This window comes from Molossus molossus, unplaced genomic scaffold, assembly GCF_014108415.1.
Source record: "Molossus molossus isolate mMolMol1 unplaced genomic scaffold, mMolMol1.p scaffold_m16_p_9, whole genome shotgun sequence".
NCBI lineage: Eukaryota > Metazoa > Chordata > Mammalia > Chiroptera > Molossidae > Molossus > Molossus molossus.
In genome coordinates, this window is record NW_023425403.1 from 66,147,240 (window position 1) to 66,169,674 (window position 22,435).

General features: G+C 40.8%; 1 protein-coding gene across 1 annotated transcript in view; it reads left to right on the forward strand.

The window, feature by feature from the left end:
• The first annotated feature begins 1,132 nt into the window (after window positions 1–1,132).
• The window catches only part of KLF12 (Kruppel like factor 12), a 301,579-nt gene continuing 280,276 nt past the window's right edge, over window positions 1,133–22,435 (forward strand). Inside the window, exons 1-2 of the mRNA XM_036250442.1 lie at window positions 1,133–1,203; window positions 2,276–2,339. Of these exons, the coding sequence (XP_036106335.1) occupies window positions 2,307–2,339 (33 nt within the window). The 5' untranslated portion in view covers window positions 1,133–1,203; window positions 2,276–2,306. The remainder of the gene's footprint in view (window positions 1,204–2,275; window positions 2,340–22,435) is intronic.

Consider the following 22,435-nt stretch of genomic DNA (forward strand, 5'->3'; position numbering starts at 1 on the left):
AATACAGTGTGTATTTTAGTCTGCAGATTAATGTTGAAAAAATAAAGACAAATTATATCATTAAGACTCTAGTTACTTGGATAAGAAATATCCACACTTAATATAAGGAGGAGTTTTCTTTATTTGGTTTTTCTGTCATTTTCATCATTAGCTGTACTCTTTCGACAAATACTGTACTCATTGACCTCCCAAAGGTCGTTAAGTCCTGTGCTGTGCATTGGGAACGGAGCGTGGAATGGCACTGTGTTCACAGTGTGTGTTTCTTCGCCTGGGGGAGTGTACATTGGTATAGCCTGCTGAGAAAGCCATGTGGTGATATATTTTGACACCCTGAAAAAAATTCATATTATTTTGAGCCACTAATTATACAATTAAATTCTAAGGGAATAGTGGCGCAGACCAGAGCAGCTAAGTGCAGAGTGTAGATGACTGGCTGGGGTGAGTGGTGGTGGCAGTCTGCACTGGGCTCCGGTCCCCAGTCCCCACCAACTGATTAGAGTCTTTCCAGAGAGGGCATCCTTTCTAGTTGCACCAGAGGGCCATCCAGGCTAGCAGAGGCCTGGTGTATAGAAGATTTACGTACAAGGATGTTTAGTAGTTGTCAGTAATAGCAACAAATCATAACTTATTAGACATTGGAGTATTATGTATCCCTACGATGGAGTACTATAAATTTTGGATTAAGCATTCATACATTGACCCAGGGGACAATGCTCATGGTATATTAAGATGTGAAAAATAAATTACACAACCACATATTGAGATATAAGCAACTAGAATGTAAGATTGAAGGTAGTTTTGAAGAACTGCGTATATTCTGCTAAGACGTTGGTTTAGATATATTTTGAAGACCAGAAAGGACAATATGAGTTTGATAAAAACATGGTAGTATAAATGACTTAAATTCTTTCACGGGATTCCATAGTATGGCTTCATAAATGTAAAATAGAAGAATTATACTCTAAATTCCAATAGAATATTTCTAGTTTGCCACTACAGATTCTAGTGTTACGTTATATTGTATTGCTTTTTAGTGGCATTTCCAGTAGTAGTAAAAGCTGTAGGATGCATTGGGAGGTGTGTTTTGAGACATATATAAGAAAGAAACAGACAGAGCCTGGAATACAATCAAAGCCAGTTCCCCTTACAGACCAAACCCATGGAACTTGTGAATTCTGCTATGTTGCCTTCGGGGCCTTGTGAGTGAGTGAGCTCTTTCTTTTTTGTTGTTGTTCAAATGTATGAAAACACATGCGAAGGAAGCCTGGCCCAGTGCTGCAGTCGGACATTGGCACAGAATGTCTGCGGACTCCAGGCGTGTCCCCTCTTGAATGTAATTCCAAGTGAAAAAAAGAAAAAGAAAAAGTCAGCTGCATCTAATAAGCTGGCTTCAGTGAATGCCAAAGAAAATTTGCCTCATGAAATGGAAATTCTGAAGCAAGTTACATAATGCTGAGAAGAAGAAAAAAAAAAAACGAATAGGAGAACTTTCAAGATATATCCAAATGGAGCAAATGGTCCATTTTACTCAGAACTCTCCAATCCAGCAATATGTAATTATATTTGGGAAGATCCAAATGGTGCTGGGAATTTGGAAGCTTTTGACCATATAAATATTTACTTTATATTTGTTTAATTTTTAAGAGGTGACATTGACTAGCTTAGATCAGTTTTTTAAAAGTTACTTAATTAAAAAGTTATATACTTGGTATTGGCCAACAGAGAGCCACCAAAAAGTATCAGCTTAATTATTCTGCACAGTTGTATCAGCTGTAAAGAGAAAACAGCAACAACATTTCCTCTGGAAATAGCACGACTCAAAATCTCCTAGTTGCTCGGAATAACGGAGCCCTTCCGCTGGAGTGTTGTGAGTTCCGGATGTAGTACATTTACTTTTGAACCACTTTCTGCCATTTTCTCCTCAGGCTTCTCTCTCCATTGCATCCCTTTCTCTTTCATTCTTCCTTCCCTGGTCCTTGTCCAGATGTTCATTATCTCGTGTCGGGGATCCGTCTCAGTGTCGTAGCCAGTGGGCTGCCGCTCTTCCCTTATTTCTCCAGTGTGCCCGGTGTGTGGCTGCTAAAGATCAAGCAGAAAACAAGCAATGAAAGAGAAAATATTCCTCAGCTATTATGTCTATGCCATTTTGATAATTAAGAATTTAAAGGATGGCAGAATTAGGATTGTCTTTGCGTCCCCCTCTCCCCCCAATGAAAGGATGTTAGCAACACGTGGAACTTTTCTCATTGCTTGTTTTTGTGTCCTTTTCTTGCAGGATCAATGTGACTTTGGAAACAAATGGATGAATGAATATCCATATGAAGAGGAAAACAATAAAGGTTGGTTAGTCAAACTGTACCACTGCATTGAAATCCTTTGTTGAACAGGACTTTGGGGCAGGTATTCTCATTAGAACACTTCCTTGTTGGAAGGTGAGACAGAGGTCAACACAGACACACACATCTGTCTGTAGAGTGTAATTTTATTTTTTTATTATTATTTTTTTAATTTTAGTCCTCACATGAGAATATTTTTCCACCGAAATAAGGGAAGGGGGGGGGGGTAGAGAGAGAAAGAGAGAGAAACATTGATGTGGGAGAGACACATGGATAGGCTGCCCCCACACTACCCCAACCAGGGCCAGGGATCAAACCCGCAACCCAGTTACATGCCCTTGACAGAATTGAAACTGCGACCCATTGGTCTACAGGCCGATGCTCCAACTGCTGAGCTAAACTCATGGCCAGGGCATAATTTTTATTTTTAATCCCTTAAATATAAAGAAACTTATGAGGAGGCCAACAGCTTTTGTATAAGTCTACCTGTCTTCAGTGTCCAGAACTTAAGTAGGTATTTTAAGAATCAACTTTTAGATGGAGAGTAGGAAATGGTAAACCAGTTGATACAGCTGATCATGGGGACAAAGACAAAATGTAGTGGGCAGGTTTTGTTTAATATTCATCACTTCCTACTACCCACACTGCATGATGTGTGATTGTTGGCACATGCTGTCCTTCAGACCCACGGTCTCGGCTGTCCTTAGAGAAGTAGGAAGATGATGAAAGAATTTTAACTTTGGTTTCTCACAGACAGCACCAGTATGAATTAGAGGAGGAAAAATCCTATGAATATCAACAGGAATCAGATGCCGGGCATCACTTTATTTGTGGTAGTTATTTGTGCTTTCCTTGTGCTCCATACTGATTTTTGATGTACAGATCACAGGGAATATTGTTACAGTATGTTAAGCCATCTTCATTTTATAAGGTTTATACACTGAACAGGTCTGGTATACATGTGGGTGCCTCACAACTCTTCCTTGGAGCTGCACAGCACATACAATTTTATACGTATTTTCCTTCCCCCAACTGCTCCTGCTATGTTTAAACAAAGGTACATCGTGCCATGTCTTTTCCTGGCAGCTTACTTTCACGTGATTTTCCAGGTGATATCTTTCCCTTAAAACTGCCTCCTTCCCTCCTCACTGCTAAAATTGCTCCTTTCTAGTCCATGCTTATATCTGGACAGGGTTCCGGCCTCTAGAGGGAGTATTGATTCAGAGGTGATACAAGGCAGACTTCTGGGTGTGATAGTAGTGTTCTTCTCCTGACCTCTGTGTTGCCTGTGTGGGTGCACTTTGTAGGAACTAATTGTACTTGGTACTATTTGTATGTAGATCAGCAGTGAGCTAGTGAAAGGGCTATAGGGCGGGGGCGGGGAAGCTTGATCTGTAGTGTTTGTCAGTTCCCATGGTGCAGAACCCCTACTACGGCTGATTTCAAAGGTATAACAACTAGCTTGTAACAGTCCTTAAAATTTAACAGCTGGCTCTCATGAGCTGGGGTCCAGCTAGCTTTATCTCGCACACCATTGAAAATTTCACATACAAACTAAAGCCAAACAATTTCTCATACTCCTTAAGACAACAGGGCAAAGGTAGTAAGTTTAAATATTCCTGGCTCATCGCTATGTAAATATGGAAACCTTCTTCATTCATTATCATGTAAAATGTATTTATATCTTTCTTTACATGTGGTGTTGATATGATAGTACTTTATGTTTTTGTTCGATTGCTATTAAATTTTTATGTTTGAATGGATTAGTGTTAGCTTTGTAAGTTTATACATTTTGACAATGTCATTGTTCTGTAACTAATTTTATGGTAACTAAAGATGATAGCAAAGAGAATCATTGTGTTACTACTTTCCCTGAGGATAAACTCTGAAAATATTTTCATGATTGACTATAATATACTATATGCGATGCATTCTGAATGATTGCACCTCATAGCTTATAATTCATGAGTTCATAAGTCTTTATAGAGGGAGAAGCAATGAGCATTTCACTGAATGTTCGTCCCAGTGAATTACTTTTTCTCTTGCTGTTTTTCAAATTTTTGCTCCATCCATATTCTTAATTATAGATGCCTTAGAACAGAGTACATTTGATGCTTGTTTTTAAGGCTGCTTGAATCAAGTACTGTTAGTTTTATCAACAAAGTCTGATTCTGGGAGAAAACTGCAGAGTTTGAAAATTTATCTTTTCTCTCTTTTTTTTTTTTTTTATCCTCACCCGAGGACATTTTTCCATTTTTTGTTCAGATAGAGTGGGAGGGAGAGAGAGGAAGAGAGAGAGAGAGAAACATCGATGTGAAGGGACACATCGAGTGGCTGCCACCCGCACGACCAACCAGGGCCGGGGACAAACTGCAACCAAGGTACGTGCCCTTAGCGGGAACCGAACCCGGGCCTCTCTGTACCACAGGCCGACGCTCCAACCGCTGAACCAAACTGGCCAGGGCTTGAAAATTTATCTTTTCTAAATATTTCAGTTATATCGACAAGGTCATTATTAAGATGAAGTTTTAAAAACTGTCCACAGTGGAAGCAGCATTGCCTCTGTCTACATAATTGAAAAGGGATTTGAATACGGCTCGTACAATTATTTTGTACATTTCCTGTTTGCCAGTGGTGATAAAATCTTGCCAAGAGTCACAGAATATCCTACTGTGCCTTTGTGCTTACATTTCAAAATTTAAACAGCCTAAATAGCATTTGCAAAATTTCTTTTGTGGCCTTACCAAGAGTCTTACTTCCAGGAACAGTCTTCATCTGCCCTTTCGTTAAAATATATATAGTACTTAATGTTTAGGTTTTCCCTTTTACTCAATTTCATTGCACTTGAATTTGTCCCTTTACCACCTGCCATTAAAAAACATCAAATAAATTCTAAACAGCTTCCAGACAGCCATTACTTCTTACTCACAAATATCTGCATAAAATCCGGTCTGTATGCGCTTAAATGCATTTCAGCAGTTGCTGTCGTGAAGGAGGTGGCTTGTTGGCGGGCCTGGCTCTCCTCCACTTATTCTCCAGCCGCTGCAGTGTGTGTACCAGGTGCTTCTCAGCAGCTGGTCCAGAGCAGGTGTCCAAAGCATACACAGATGTAGACATTTGTCCGTCTTATCAGAGTTCACATGAAAACTTCTGCTTTGTGACCACCTCTGATGAACAGCTGCTTCAACCATCCAGCATAGCAAGGGGTGACTTTTATTTCCTGTGTTTGGAATCTAAGAAGACAAGAGCAAGCCTTTTTTGAGAAAGCTTTAATTCCTTCCAATAAAAAAAAATGTGTTTTATAGTGAAGGACACGTATAGCGTGGTTCCTTTAAATTTCTTTTCCATATAGTGTGGTTACTTTGTATTTCTTTTCCATGAAGTGCCAGTTCTTTTTTCCTCACACAGGATAGAAGGGTGGTAATAGCAGCCATCCAGCCTTTCTTGCATTTTGAACGAAGCAGGCCCAGTTGCTCCGCAAGCCCCGTTGGCGGAAATGAAACACGTCGGCCAAGGTTTATGGAGAGGAGCTGCCTGGGCCGCAAGCGTGGAACCGAAACATGTTATCACAGCTCTGCAGTTCTCTCTGTATGGTCTTGGGCCAGTGACCTCTTTCTGAATTTTACTTTTATGCACTGCAAAGTGGAATGTATAATACCTGTCCTACCTACTTCAGGAGTTGTTATGGGGTGGAAGAACATCAGTGTATTTGTGGAAACAATTTAAAGTTGTGGAATTCTAGAGCTGTGTGTGGCATGGGTACTCTTATTTTTATAGCCGAAGACAGAGGTTGACGACTTTGTTGTCAGCCTGGACATCACAAAGTCAAGCATTTTCAGAACGGGAGGCGCCCTCAGAGATGTGGTGACCTTCCTCAAGGGTTGGGTGCTTTCGTTTTCTGCTGAGGACTCTGGAATTTTCCTGCTCCGTGTGGCAGTTCGTCCTGTTTCCAGGCACATGAAATTATATTAAAAGTTCTTCCTCTTATTGAGCCAAATAAATAGATTTGATAATGATGTGCATTCAGTGGGCATATCATATTTTTATTAATATATCATCCTGGATTAGGTCACTCTTCTGTCAAGTCAGTTTCCCTTTGGGTGTCTCATTGCTCTGATCGGGGAAATTAGAACAAAATGATATGCAGGGAGTTGAGAAGGATTATGCAATTATTGAAGGAGAATAATGGCTTCATTATTTGAAAAGATGATGCATTGCTCATTTTAAAAACATTAAAGCAGACCAAGCCCTGTCGCTCCCCCGCCTCACACCTATCAACACTGGGTGAGCATTATTTATAGCATCTCTGTGTGCATATATTCGTAAATAGAGGCCGTTTTACAAAAATTAGATTAAATTTATACTTTCTAAAGCAGAGTTACTTTTTTTCACTTTGCTTCCAATATAATGGAAAAAATAGAAACTGAATTTAAAATGAAGGAATTTGTTAATTTCTGGTTGATGTCCTTTCACCAAAGTGATGCTGTTACTTAAGAGTCAAGGGGAACTAAAACCCAGCTCTTTGAGTTCTGGTTATTCTGCTTTTGTAAGTGACTGAGTTTTACTTTAAACAGCATCTTTTGACTTTTTGCTAAGAAAGTTGGGAAAATTGATGGTATTTCTTTCTAATTACCTTTCCCTCTTCTTGTTTTACTACCTTTTTAAAATTGAGACTATTATCCATTATCTCTGATTTTTAATCATAATTATGAGAGCTATTTCATCTTATTTTTCTCAGAAATATGGAAACAGGCCTTTCCTGTCATCTGGCGTTTTGTGTTACTGTGAAGGCGGACGCCACCTGATTGTTCACGTGTTCTTTCTTTTTTAAATATGTTTTTATGGATTTTTTAGGGCGAGAGAGATAGAAACATTGATCGATCAGCTGCCTCTTGCATGCCCCCTACTGGGGAACAAGCCGGCAACCTGCACTGGAAATCGAACTGGACCTCTCAGTCCCTGGGAGGATGCGCAATCCATCGAGCCACACCGGCCGGGCTGCTCAGGAGTTCTCAAGCCTTTTGGTTAGATATCCACAGACTGTTTTTAGAAAGCCAGACGTTCAGTAAATTCATTGATTTTTGTCTGCTTTTCGTCATTCTGTATTGGTTTTTCTTGGCTTCTGCCACTGAAGTCTGAGAAGTAGAGGCTGTTTTTATGTCTTCAGATTTTTAAATTATAATTAAAGAATATTTTCTGTTTATTTTACTTCTTTAGTAACTCTGAACATATGTATAATGTTTCTGCTTGGTTTTTCATATCTATGATCTTCTCCTTTAACTTTTTTTTTTATTGTGCTTTTCCATGAAATGTTTTTCTCTTAATATGTTTTCAGTCAAATTCTTTTATTATTGTTTATTGGCTTAAGTGGCCTTTCATCTCTATAGTATTTATAGCTGTCGACTTATTTTCATGTTTCAGTTACCTTGTATCATATAATTTGAACACTTGTACTTCTTTCTTCTTTAAAGAGAGAACTTTTTGTTTGTAATTCTTTTTTTTTTTTTTTTTTTTTTTTGAGTCTATAAAATATTATTTGTCTCAATTCTTCTTCTGTTTCCTTGGGTAATTTATCCTGGGATGTTTCTTCTTCCGTGGACTTTTGCTTACATTTCTCCCTTGCTTTTGATATTTGCTGCTTTTCTGCACAGCTCTCTCACAGCCTGTCTGACTGTTACCACCTATTACCCCACAGCCTGTCTGACTGTTACCACCTATTACGTTTCTAATATTGCAGGGAGTACTGTGGGCAGGGGCAGACAGTTTGGCTATGAGCTACATGAGTCCAGATTTTTGATTTGAGCTTATATCAAATTCTAAGTGAAGGTGTCATTTTGTTGTGGCAGAAAGTCGGTTGGCGGGAAGGGACAGACTGCACGCACTCGGAGGATTAGAAAAGGCCTGCTGAATGTGCACCAGTGATGGCCCCGCGGAGTCACCTCCAAGGGCTGAGCCCCGAGCCAGATTCCAGCCGCCTTGTATACCTAAGCTTCTGGGTATTTGGGGGCTTTCTAGTTCCTCTGTGGTTTAGGCAGTTGGAGGATGTAAGGGGATTACAAGAGCCTGGGGCAGGGTCTCTGCACTGCGTAAGGGGGTTGTCTGCAGAAGGTTTGCCTTCTCAGTCTCCAGCGTCTTCCTTGTTTCCATGGTACAGCAAAGCCTCTTGTCTCCTTTCCTCCCGCCCCTTCCAGTAGACCCCCTGACGATGCAGTTAGACTGGAAGATGAGGTGTTCGTTCTCTTAGCATCACCTTCTCTGCTTTTACTGGATAAGCCTTTCCTAACTGTGGTTTTCACTGGTAGGAAGTTCTGTATCTTGACTGAGATCTCAGGAGTTGTGTGTCAGCTTCCAGTGGTCCCCCAGATTTCATAGGCTCTGACCGGTATGCTCTGACTTTTCAAGATAAAGGTATAAAAATGCCTTAACATTGCCATTTTTTAATAAGTAATATCTTAGATGCATTGAAGGGACCCATGGGGGTGTCGAGTGCACTATACCAATTAAGAGCTTCACTCTGCACTCAGGCCTTCTGCCTGGGCTTCACCTGGCTTCAACAGCTCACCCTTACCTCTGCCATGTGGGGGTGATGTTGATAATGCCCACTCCATAAAGTGATTGTGAGGACTAAATGAAAAAATATGCTAAGAAACTTGCCTATTGCCTGGCAGTTACCAAGTGCTCATTAAATGGCCACTTTTATTATTTTAAGTTTTGTAGTTGTGTTTAGAATGTAGTTAGTTTAGTTTTAGGGGAATTTGCTGCTCAGGCCAGTATTTGTATATATTTTTTTCCTTTGACTAAAGATATGCTAGGATGTAACAGCAGGCTTGAGGATACAAAGTATCTTATTTAATGTTAGCTTCTGGTTTTAGGGTCTGACTGGGGACTTCCAAATTGTTACTCTGTGTTTATGAGAAACAGATACATCTGGCTTTCTCTTGGAGGAAAGAAAGTCCTGGAAGACATTGGATATGCTGTGGTAGTTGGTATACACGTTATTTGCTTCACTCACAAAATGTTGACAACTTCTATTGCATTTAGTCAAGGCTCTTTAGAGAAACAGAATCAATAGAAGATTATATATATATATATATATATATCTGTATGTATCTGTTTCTCATATATATATATAGAATTATTATAAAGAATTGGCTCACATGGTTATGGAGACTGACAAGTCCCATGATCTGTAGTGATGTAGTTCCAAAGGCTTGAGGGCCAGGGGGGCCGGTTGTATAAATCAAAGTCCAAGGACAGGAGAAGGCTGATGTCCCATCTTCAGCAGGCAAGGGGGTGCTGAATTCTCTCCCTCTGCCTACTTTCTATTCTATTTAGGCCCTCAGCAGATTAGATGATGCCTATTCACATTGAGGAGGGCAATCTGCTTTATGAGTCCACTGATTCAAATGCTCATCTCATCCAGAAATACCCTCACAGACATACCCAGAAATCATGTTTAATGTGGGTACCACCCTGTGGCTCACTCAAGTTAACACATAAATTCAACCATCACATCTATCCTGTGCTATAATTAAATCTAGCAATAATATCTAGCATTTGTTATTTGTTAGACATTGGGCTATGAAGACAAATTATATGTTGACCCTGTCTTTAGCATCTCATCTCAGGGACAGGCAAAGAGCTTATTATAATTAGATGTGACTAGTGCTATAATATATTTAATAAATGCTTGAGAATTGGTGCAGGCCATGGACAGTCCACATGTGTAGCGACCTTTGACTTGAATGACAGATCACATTGACTGGAAGAAATGGGAGTAACCAAGAAGAGTTATAATCTTTTGTTTAAAAAATTTCCTAGTTAATAGAAAATTAAATATAGATAGATAGATAGATAGATAGATGATAGATAGATAGATAGATATAGATATAGATATAGATATAGATATAGATATAGATATAGATTTTTTTTTTCTTTGACTGCACACAAAAGTACCCTGCAAAATTTCCTCTTGGAGTTAAGGGTAAATGTGATATTCAGTGATATCATTCAATATTTCAGCTAGAATCTTTGAGGATCATTTATGTGTCCAAATGATTTTTGCTCTTCCCCCTGTCTTTCCCCTCCCTGTTTGTCTCTCTGCCTCTCTTACTCTATGTCTCCCCTCAACTACCTCTCTCTCTCTCTTTTGATATATATATATCCCTCCCTTCCCCCATTCCTGTTTCTCTCTCTCTCTCTCTCTCTCTCTCTCTCTCTCTCTCTCTCTCCGTCTTTCTTTCCCATGTTCTCTTGAGCTCTCCCTCTCTTCCTTGCTTACACATTTTCATTGTGGCCACTTGATTATTGTGGTTCACCAGTTAAGCTCTAGGTCATCATATTTAGAGTACATTAGCAAAGTAGTTCATATAATATCTATTTTGCCAGAAAACTTTGAGTGATCATAAAAATGATATGAACATCTTTTAAATGCAACCATTTAAGTTAACAATTTGACTTAATGAGAACATTATAGTATTAAAACAACGTGGTATTTGATTATTAAAAGCATTCACTAAAGCATAATATCTATCTGGTTAATTTTAGTATCAATATCTGTACATTAAAAAGAAATAGTCACCTCCTTCCCCTCTCCCAAGCTATGTTAGCTGAGAATTAATTTCTTACTATTCTCTAAAGAGACCTTTGTTTAATAAAATCATGAATAATTATTGACTCAACAATGAGTGCAATTCTTTTCCTTATACATAATTTAGTTCTTCAGTATAATTTACAGCCTAATGGAAGTAAGATTCACAAATATTTCAATTTAAGAGTCAATTGATTATTAATCTTCAACATGCTTTGTTTCCCTGAAACTAGTTTTGGTACTAAATTCTGTATCTGTCGGATCATGTTACCAGACTAAAGGGGCCCGTTTGCCTGTGGGCAGCAGAGCCCAGTAAGTCAGGAACAGGAGCCTGCAGCAAAGGAAGTAAGGGTTTATTTTCAGGAAGTGGCCCGTGCTTGGAGACACAGATGAGCTAATGCTTAAGACCTGGCTCACCCATGGCTTCCAGGACATGGGTTATACAGGGGAAAAGAATTAATCATGCTGACTAAGGGAGTTAGGGTCTGGTCAGGGTCTCTATTGATTGATCGGTGCTAGGGTGGGGAGGCTGATCAGTGCCAGGGTGGGTGGTTGACCAGTGCTAGGGTGGGGAGGTTGACCAGTGCTAGGGTGGGGAGGTTGATCAGTGCTAGGGTGGGTGGTTGATTAGTGCTAGGGTGGGGTGGTTGACTAGTGCTAGGGTGGGTGGTTGATCAGTGCTAGGGTGGGGTGGTTGACTAGTGCTAGGGTGGGTGGTTGATCAGTGCTAGGGTGGGGGGTTGATCAGTGCTAGGGTGGGGTGGTTGATCAGTGCTAGGGTGGGTGGTTGATCAGTGCTAGGGTGGGGTGGTTGACTAGTGCTAGGGTGGGTGGTTGATCAGTGCTAGGGTGGGGTGGTTGACTAGTGCTGGGGTGGGTGGTTGATCAGTGCTAGGGTGGGTGGTTGATCAGTGCTAGGGTGGGGTGGTTGATCAGTGCTAGGGTGGGGTGGTTGATCAGTGCTAGGGTGGGTGGTTGATCAGTGCTAGGGTGGGGTGGTTGACTAGTGCTAGGGTGGGTGGTTGATCAGTGCTAGGGTGGGGTGGTTGACTAGTGCTAGGGTGGGTGGTTGATCAGTGCTAGGGTGGGTGGTTGATTAGTGCTAGGGTGGGGTGGTTGACTAGTGCTAGGGTGGGTGGTTGATCAGTGCTAGGGTGGGGTGGTTGACTAGTGCTAGGGTGGGTGGTTGATCAGTGCTAGGGTGGGGTGGTTGATCAGTGCTAGGGTGGGGTGGTTGATCAGTGCTAGGGTGGGTGGTTGATCAGTGCTAGGGTGGGGTGGTTGACTAGTGCTGGGGTGGGTGGTTGATCAGTGCTAGGGTGGGGTGGTTGACTAGTGCTAGGGTGGGTGGTTGATCAGTGCTAGGGTGGGTGGTTGATCAGTGCTAGGGTGGGTGGTTGATCAGTGCTAGGGTGGGGTGGTTGACTAGTGCTGGGGTGGGTGGTTGACTAGTGCTAGGGTGGGTGGTTGATCAGTGCTAGGGTGGGTGGTTGATCAGTGCTAGGGTGGGGTGGCTGATCAGTGCTAGGGTAGGGTGGTTGATCAGTGCTAGGGTGGGGTGGTTGATCAGTGCTAGGGTGGGGTGGTTGATCAGTGCTAGGGTGGGGTGGTTGATCAGTGCTAGGGTGTGGTGGCTGATCAGTGCTAGGGTGGGGTGGTTGACTAGTGCTAGGGTGGGGTGGTTGACCAGTGCATCTGGTCCTGATGTCAGCCATGGCATTGCTTAATCTGGGTCTCCTCTCCCCACATTTCTGAGCCTGGCGCTGAAACAAAATTGAGGCCTAGATGTTATCTCTAGTTTAACTGAAACCGTGTCTAGGAGGTCAGTATATCTGAGGCTTTGTTTCTAAGATTATTCAATGCTGGTCAGAATCTCATTGCATTGAGGGCTTAATGACTGTGGGAGTGGATATGCAAGGGAGAAGGAGGGTGCTGGATGAGGCCAGTTTGAATCAAAAAGAAAGAAAGGAGAAAAGGTCATATTAAAGAAATGAAGTTCCTATGCACGTCTAATCAGAGAAACAGAAGGGCAGGGATGGTATAGACTATGGGACTTGTTATCAGAATTTGGCCTCATTTAATTGTTGGAGCTAGTTTAAGCAAGTTGTGTGTATATTCGGTGCCAGGCCTGACCTCGTAGGTCAGGCAACTGGGAAGGAGGGATGGGAAGTGGGAGACGAGGACAAACCAGGGACTGTGAGGATGAGCTGGACGCCACCCAAGTTTTCGCTGCCTGCAGGCCTTCAACCTCAGGGGTGCTGGGAAGCAAGGAGAAGCCAGTGCCTCCACTGAGTCAAACACATGGCCTGAGACTCACAGACAGGGGGAGATCCTGTGGGGGCTGCAGCAGCTGTGGGCCGATGTGTCCCTGGACCAGCAAGGGGACCAGCAGCACATCGGTAACAACATGTGTGAGCTATGCTTGCCTCTGGAGCCCCGCACTGAGCTGAGTGGGACGTGAGTGGGACTGTTCCTGTGCTTCCGCGCCCTGAATCTCCCCAGAGGCCTCGCCCAAGCCAGGAGCTGCGGAGCTGTGTGGGGGACCAGTCCGGGAAATGTAGATCGAGCTCAGCCAAGTGTGACAGTTCACACCCCCACTGAGGCCCACACTGCCTGTTCCCTCCCTTCTCATGCATGGGTCTCTTGCCCCACCTCTCCTCCACCTTTTCTTGAGTCCTGCTTTCTTTCCTGAATCCTGCTAGTCCGTCTGCAGACCTGCAGCACAGCCCCAGGGACCCAGCCTTGCAGTGGAGGTGCGGGCCCACCCAGGGAAGGCTGCGTCCCTTCTGGAAAGCCTGCTGCATAGATTCAGTGGTTCTGAGCTCTGCCCCTCTCTTGAGAAACTGCAGCATCATTTGTGGCCTTGGGTGGCACTTGACTCTGTTATTGGTGACAGTAGTGGAGAGACCACTCTGTTCCTGGATTTTGATTGTGTACCTTGAAGCCATAGGCTGATGAAGCTCAGGCCGGACCACGTGGCCTTAGGGAGCTGCAGCTGAGAGCACAGCACGGGAAAGGCAAACGGCCCGAGAACAAGGGTGGGCGTTTATTTCATGTGAGGTGGAAATGTGTGAGTTGTGTTGACATTAGGGACTTATCCAGGTCATACAGTTTTGAGCAAAATTATGAGTGAGAAGGAGATCGAGAGTTTATTTTCAGAGTGTGAATGAATAATACCAGGTATAGCAGAATAGAGGAGAGGCTGACAGGCAGTCACTGGAGGAGTCTGTGCAGGACAGTTAATAAGGAGGCAGGAAGTAAGCCAGACTGGGTGCATGGACCAGGAGGCACTAATGAAGGAGGAAAGGACAGGGTGGGTGGTTAGAAGGCAAAGGGCAACCCCAGCAGCAGTTCAGCGGGGAAACCTGCTACACAGAGGGGCGGGGGGGCGGGGCAGCTTCTCTGCAACAGGGCCGGGCAGGTGGCTTCTTATCTACATGTGGACTCTTGTGTCTTGGTGAGGTTTCCTGGAGGTGTGTGTTGAGCCATGGGACAGGACTAGGAAATCCTGTGCAGTAGGACATCCTGGGAACAAAGATAAAGGGAGCACTTGGGGAGGTAAGAGAAGGTAGCCAGCCAAAGAGAAGGTACTGGCTTCTTACTGGATTCCAGGAGAAAAAAAGAGAAGCTTTGAAAACAACCCATTTTAAATGCCCAGAATTCCATTCATAATGCCAGAAAGGATATGACTTTAGTCTGTAATTTAGAGTAAATTCAGAAGTAGAATTCTAATCAAATAGAGAATAAGGACAATCAGATTGCGAAAACAAGATCAGTTACTGGTAGACTAAACCAGTTTGTATTTATACATTTAAACTTTTTTTGGGGGGGGGGCAAGAAAGAGAGAGAGAGAGAGAGAGATTTTCTAGTTTATGGGTAAATGCTTGCTAGATTTTTCTGAGCTTTAATTGAAATTTTTATATACTTCTTCAATTACTTTTAAACTGAATTGCAAATGTAATTCACATTTCTTAAACACAAGGACCACATGAAGAAGACACTTTACCTGTTTGTTACCTTTGCAGACTCAGTTTTTTTTCACGTATTGATGACTTCTCATGGGGTTTAATGTCGCCAGACTATGGATATGAAGGATAGAAAATGTTGTCTGAAGAATGTATCATATTTATTCTTGTGAACTCCTCTCCTCCCCAGTATGCTTACTTTTAAAAGGAGAGAGTGGAAGAAATAGGTGGGCATCTCGCTGCTGGACCAGATTTCTATGCCCAACCTTTGTGTGAGAACCTTTTATTTATATCCTCACCCAAGGATATTTTTCTATTTATCCTCAGATAGAGTGGGAGGAAGAGAAAGGGTGGGAGGGAAAGAGAGAGAGAAACATCGATGTGAGAGGGACACATCAACGGGCTGCCTCCCGCATGACCATAACCAGGGCTGGGGACGGAACCGCAACCGAGGTACGTGCCCTTGACCGGAGTCAAACCTGCGACTCATTGGTCGGTGGGCCAGTGCTCTGATGCTCTGAGCACTTAGCCAAACCGGCCAAGGCAACCTTTATCAGTGTCTGAAATATAAGGGACCTGCCTAAGGTTGCTCAGTAGTTAGTCACAGAACTGCATACATCTATTCTCTATTTTGTAACATTTATCTGTCCATCATTTCTGAAAGTGCCAGTTAGAGTAAAATGCCCCAGTATAGAAATTAATGTGGAGATGGTACTTGTGAAAATATCAATGTGGGAAGAGGAGAAACTGAGTGATTATAGGTGGAGCAAAATTTATTTGTAGAGCAGTTGAATGATAGACTTACATTTATTATTTCTGGTTTTATACTAGGGCTTAAAGATATCTTAAATGCTTACTTGCCTAACTAGGTAATTATTTTAGCCCCAGCTTACCTCAACTCTCCCTATAGAGATTGAAGAAAATTAAGATATCAAGTATTCTTGCTCACCCAGTGTGGCTCAGTGGACTGAACATCTTCCCATGGACTGAGAGGTCCCAGTTCGATTCCTGGTCAGGGCACATGGCCCAGTTTCTGGCTTGATCCCCAGTAGGGGGCGTGCAGGAGGCAGCTGATTGATGTATTTCTCAAATATTGATGTTTCTATCTCTATCTGTCTTTAAAAAATCAATAAAAACATTAAAAAGAAGATATCAGGTATTCTGAACTGGACCTGCCTGCAGTTTGACAATCTCCCAGTGTGACGCAGATGATGAAGGGCAGGCCCAGAGAGAAAAAGGCCAGGAGATTTCTGTGTTACCCCCAGTGGTGAGAGTTGGCTCCTCTTTCCTCGTTCTATTCACTTTTACAAGAGATGCTTACTTTTTGTTCTGCCAGAAACAGTGTATGTTGTTGTAATGTAAGAATTTAATTATAGTGGGAAAGTCTCTAACACTTTTGAATGTGAAGTGGAGTGTCAGTCTCCCCCACTCACCCTAAAGGAGGATACTGCTAACGCCCCAGCAGACGCTGTTGGTCACAGCAGTTACTTTCTCCACACAGGATCCCTGTGTTGGCAGGGGGAGAGGGGGAACTGAGTGGGAGCAGGGCGTTCGCTGATTGTCATTATTTTTTTTGGACTCAATTTTGTTCAGGAGTCCAGTATGCAAAGTCTGTGCTTCAAAGGGATGATGCTATTGTTGGCACGAAGAACAGCTTCTTTCTGGATAGTCTTATCCAGCAGTGCTGAAAATTTCAAACATTTATCTTAGAAATGTAGGGATTTGGATTTGGATGGTACTATAAGAATTATCTCATTCAACTGGATAAAATAGGAGGGAAAAGATCAAGGACAATGAAGCTACTTGCTGAAGGTTACACCATATGGACTGGGAGGTTTGGGAGAAAGAAGATGAGAGGGGAATGGGGGTACTTGCAATTCACGGATTTTAAGATCCAATTTAAGCAAGTAAGTATAACTTCTGCCCGTTTCTGAATTTAAAGCAAGAGGTACCTGATATCATTTTAATGAATGTTTTAATAAACGGACAGATGGACTATAGATGAAAACGAAAGAGAATGAGAACAGATCTCTGTTAATTTTTCCTTATTTAAAAAAAAAGTATTAAAGAACATGATCAGGTGCGAAGGATGAGAAAGAAGGAGAAGATCCTGGAAAATTGACAAATGGATCACAAAAACCTGAAACACTGAACATTGCTTTTATTCAGGTTGACTTTTTCACTGAGTAGTAGTCCAGGGAGTTAATTATGTGGACAATGGCAAGGGAATGATTTTCCTAAACAGTTACCCTACACGGCTATGCTGATGACATGGCAGAAATGCTCTGAATTAGCTGCTTAGGCTGTGGTTAAATATAATGACAAATATGAGAAAGTACTTTCCTATACTAAGTGTATTTATAATCATTAGTTTACACATTTGTGACAGCTCAACTATTTTATATTGAAGCATCTAGCAACAGGGCTTTTAAAAAATTAAATAATGTACTTTACTTTAGTAAATTAAATAGTCTAAGTATTCCCCTCTGCCCTCTTTCTTTTTTCATGCTTTATTGCAAAGTAAGTTATGATTTTTGTATTAAAATAATTGCCTGTGTTGTGTGATGTGTCTGTAGTTCTAGTAAAGTAAATCCTAGCCAACCAATAGTAATTTTTTACAAAATCAGTACTTTTGAAAATTTTTATTCAGTCAATTAATTTATCCATTCTCCAACAATAGACATGTCTCTTCCTTCCAGCTTTTTGCAATTTTAAACAATACTTCCATGAACAGTCATTTCAATGTGTCCTGGTGCACAAGTAGAAGAGTTTCTATGGTGTATATACCCAAGAATAGAATTGCTGAATTGTCGAGTATGTACATTTTCAGTCATAAGAGATCATGGCCAGTGGTCTTTCCATATAATTGCAACACTTAAATAAGCATTGATTAGTAGTTCCATTTCTTCACATTCTTACCAACTCTTGGTGGCTGCTGATATTTAAAGATTTTCATTCTGATGTGTATAAAATAGTGCCTCCTTGTGGCCTAACTTGCACTTTTCCTGTCACTAATTGTTTATATGTTTACTGCTTATCTGGGTTGCCTCTTCAGTGGAATTCCTTTTCTTGTCTTTTGCCTTTTTAATTTTTTTTCCTTTTCTTTTCTATTGAATGGTGGTCTTTCCACTCTCCTTTCCCCATCGGGTAGATATTCAGGATTGATTAATGTGTTGAAGATGTTTTCTCCAAGATTATGGACTTTCATTTTACTTTTTTTATATTGATTTAATTTTGTTGACTATATATTTGTCTATGGTTAGTGCTCTTTCTATCCAGTTTGTTATGATATTTTATGCCATGCTGAATTGTTTGTAATATATATATATATTTTATCCTCACCCGAGGGCATTTTTCCATTTTTTGTTCAGATAGAGTGGGAGGGAGAGAGAGGGAGAAACATCGATGTGAAGGGACACATCGAGTGGCTGCCACCAGCACAATCAACCAGGGCCGGGGACAAACTGCAACCGAGGTACGTGCCCTTAGCGGGAACGAAACGTGGGTCTCTCTGGACCGCAGCCCAATGCTCTAACCGCTGAGCCAAACCAGCCAGGGCTGTAATATTTTTTTATAGGACATTTGCATCTACTTTTCTTATAATCTGGCTGGGTTTTGGTATCAATGTTAGAATCTTTTTCTATTCTTTGGAAGCATGTGAATAAATAGAGGAATCTACTCCTTACATATTTGAAACTAATAAAACTATCTTGATTTTGCTTTGTGGGTAAAATTTCAACTTATACTTTAGTTCCTTTAATGGTAATAGGCTACTTAAGTTTTCAGTTTCTTCTGGAGTCAGTTTTGGGAAGTTGTGTATTTCTATAAATGTCTCCATTTATTGTAAATTTTCAAATTTATTGGTAGGACAATTGTATTAGTTTCCCAGGGCTGCAATCACAAATTACCACCAACTTGGGTGGCTTAAACAACAGAAATTTATTTTCTTACATTCCGGAGGCTTGAAGTCCCAGATAAAGTGTTCATAGAGTTGATTTATTCTGAGGACTTTTTCCTTGGCTCATGGATGGCCTTCTTTTCTCTCTGTGCCTTTGTGAGGTCTTTCTCTGTGTACCTCTGTGTTCTAATCTTTTCTTCTTTTTTTTTAACCTTCACCTGAGGACATTTTTCAATATTTTGTTCAGATAGAGTGGGAGGGAGAGAGAGAGAGAAATATCGACATAAAAGGGACACATCGAGTGGCTGCCACCCACACAACCCAACCAGGGCCGGGGACAAACTGCAACCGAGGTACGTGCCCTTAGCGGGAACCGAACCCGGGTCTCTCTGGACCGCAGGCCGACGCTCTAACTGCTGAGCCAAACTGGCCAGGGCTAATCTTTTCTTCTTAGAAAGACACTGGTCATATTAGATTAGGGCCCAACTCGTTTTCCTTGTTCCCCTAATAACCTCTTTAAAGGCCCTATCTCTAAATATAGTCACATTCTGAGGTACTGGAACTTCAACATAAGAATTTTGGGAGAACACAGTTGGGCCTATAACGACAATGTTCACATTTGTCTGTTGATTATATGTTTAATCTTACTGTATATGTACTTTATCTCTCTTTTTATTTCTAGGGGAAATTAACAGTTGTGAAAGAGAATGATCCAAGGAAAAGGAATAATCCTAACAATTGCATAGAGAGATAAAAGAAGAGCAAATCTTTCATTTTTAAACTAAATTAGTAATTTAGTTTAGGACAGTGCAGAAAGGTCAGTTTGGGTTCATTTTACAAACTATCTAAACAATTATAGTATTAGAGTATGGACAGTTCAAGGTATCTGAATGAATTCTGTTAGCATACCTTGTAAAATATTTAAAAATATATCTATTACCCTTAAAGCCACAGTTAGAAGTTTATAGGTGTTTGAAATTTTTTTTTTTTTTTTTTTTTGTATTTCACCTTGTTATTATCAATGTAACAATCCTCTTTTGAGATGCTTTTGAAATCTGTTTATTTTTTATTTTGTTTTTTGTGGGTTTTTTTTGGTACGTGCCCTTAGTGGGAACTGAACCTAGGTCTCTGGTCCGCAGCGCCGACGCTCCAACCACTGAACCAAACCGGCCAGGGCAGAAATCTGTTTATTTTTTAAAAGAAATATTTCAAGTTGTATTTAAGGACATTTATTAACACTGAATTTGTTCATCTGATTTCACTCAGTGTACTGAAGTAAAAAAGCATTAATTGTTAAATTCTTGTGCTGAGAGGGAGAAGGGGCGGCCACAGGGTTGGTAGGTAATCGTAGACATCATGTACTGTGTTTACACTTGTCGGCCTCAGATATTAGCGAAAACTTGAGGGTGAATAAATGGGGTAAACATTTTTATATAAAATGCCTTTCCAAACTTTCTGTGTATTTTTATTAGGATAAAGGGACTTGTAGGGTTATACGTTTATTTTTGTATTATATACAAGATATGTAGTTGATTGGATTTTTAGATTTTTAGATGAAAATACGTGATTCATTTAATGAAATAATTAGTTTTTTAATGAGCATATCAGGATAATAATGTTACAATAGAAATGTCAGTTCTTAAGTTTCAGGATTTTCTTGTACTGACTCCTTGAGCAGTCAGCCAAGTTACAGGCTGTGGGGAACTCCCTACCTGGTCCTCTGGGAAGGCCGGAACCTTGCACTGTGTTCTTAAAGCTTCTCAACTCTTCCAGTAGCAAAGATGTAAATCAGTTCAGTATTCCTCATTTACAGGTTTGCTCTTTATCCTGGTTCTCTTCTGAAGCTTTCTTATTCGGAGCTTTTTCTTTTAATTTATCTCTTGGTCAACTAGATGTCAAGCAGTTTTAAAAACATATCATATGTTTGCACTCCTTAAGCTATTTTATGTTCGAGCTACTTGAACCAGCTACTTTTATGCTCTAAAGTCAGACTGATTTAATAAAATAATTGGATCTCACTTGTACTCAGGACTGTGTGGAAATTTAGTGCCAAAGTATTTCTGGCATTGAACGGTTTTTACAGAATAGGCTAGTCTGATTCTACCCCCATCCCCGCTGTGAGTGAATTACCCTTTTCTGCCTGAATCCTGCAGAATTTTTTTTTTTAATCTTGAAATTCAATGACTTAAGGATATAATTTACTTTGTTAATTTCATATTCATTTTTTTCTGGAACACTGTTATTTCAATTTATTCTTTTGTCATGTTAGGAGAAATTTGTACAATTATTACTTGATATATTTTTTCCAGTGAGTTTTTTTCCCCCCTTACAGGACCCGCAACTTTCAATTTGCTTTTCATGCCTCTTGTCGTCTGTGCATTAACTGGAATTAAAGTAAACCTTTTTTCTACATCAGTAATTCAGTATTTAGCTATATCTTCTCATTTTTAGCCATGTCTTCTCATTCCCTTGCTGTTTTTATTTTATTTTTAGTACTGAGTTGATACACTTTTGGTCTTTAGTATGTTTTGATGGTTCTGAATTTTTTAAAATTTATTATTATTGATTTTTTAGAGAGAGAGAGAGAGAAACATTGATGTGTGAGAGATACATCAATCGGCTGCATCTTGCATGACTCTAACTGGGGATCAAGCCCTCAACCCAGGCATGTGCCCCAACCTGGAGCCAAACCAAGACCTCTCAGTCTAGGGGACAACGCTCAATCCACTGAGCCACACCGGTGAGGCTTGAAATATTTTTTAGACTTTTATTTTATCATTTCATCTTTGAACACCTGTTTCCTGATCATCTTTTTTTTAATCCTCTTTTAATGTGAAACTTTTAGGTTGTGTTTTCTTTAAGAATGAGAGCTTTTTTCTTTTTTTTTCACGTGATCTGTTTCCTTCCCTTTTTCTCTCTCTTGAATTCCTTCCTTATTTATTCCCTTCTTATCCTGTGACGTGTTTACCATTTTGTTCGTTTCTTCGGATGAGTAGATTTTGTAGTTGCTAGGATATGTTGTTGGTTAATCTTCCTTCCCTTCTTTCATGCTGTAGTTGAGACCTGTCTGTTTTCCCTTGGGTGCTACATTTTGAGACTTAATTTTTGTCTCCTTTGTTTTGCGGTAGTCCAAGGAGAAGAGTGAAATGAGGCTTATTCCAAGGAGATGGTGGAGGGAAAGGGCCCAGCTGGACTATGCAGGCTGTGTCAAAACGTCCTGTGTGTTCTCCCATCCTGAGGATGCGTGGACAATGATGCCCTTTCAGAGGACCGCTCGGGTATCAAATGTCCTTACAAAGGCATGCAAACTGTTTCTGCACCTCTCAGCTCAGCTCAGCGGCATGAAGCTGTTCCTTCGGGAGCCTGGTGTGTCACACTGTGGCTTCCCTCTTTACACATGAGCCGGGTTGCATGGCCTTTTATTTATTAAAGAACTGACATTTTCTCCACAGGGTAATTATTTTAAGTATTTAAAATTACTATGGGGCCAGTAGAAGCATTTTCAATGTTAAATAACAAGGTCATTTTATACATTTTTTTTTTTTTGAGTACAAAATATATTTGGAAATACGAAGTGGGCCTTATTTACATTTCTCTCTTTGTATATTTCTATCGCACCGTTTCTGCTGCCAACATAGAAACAACT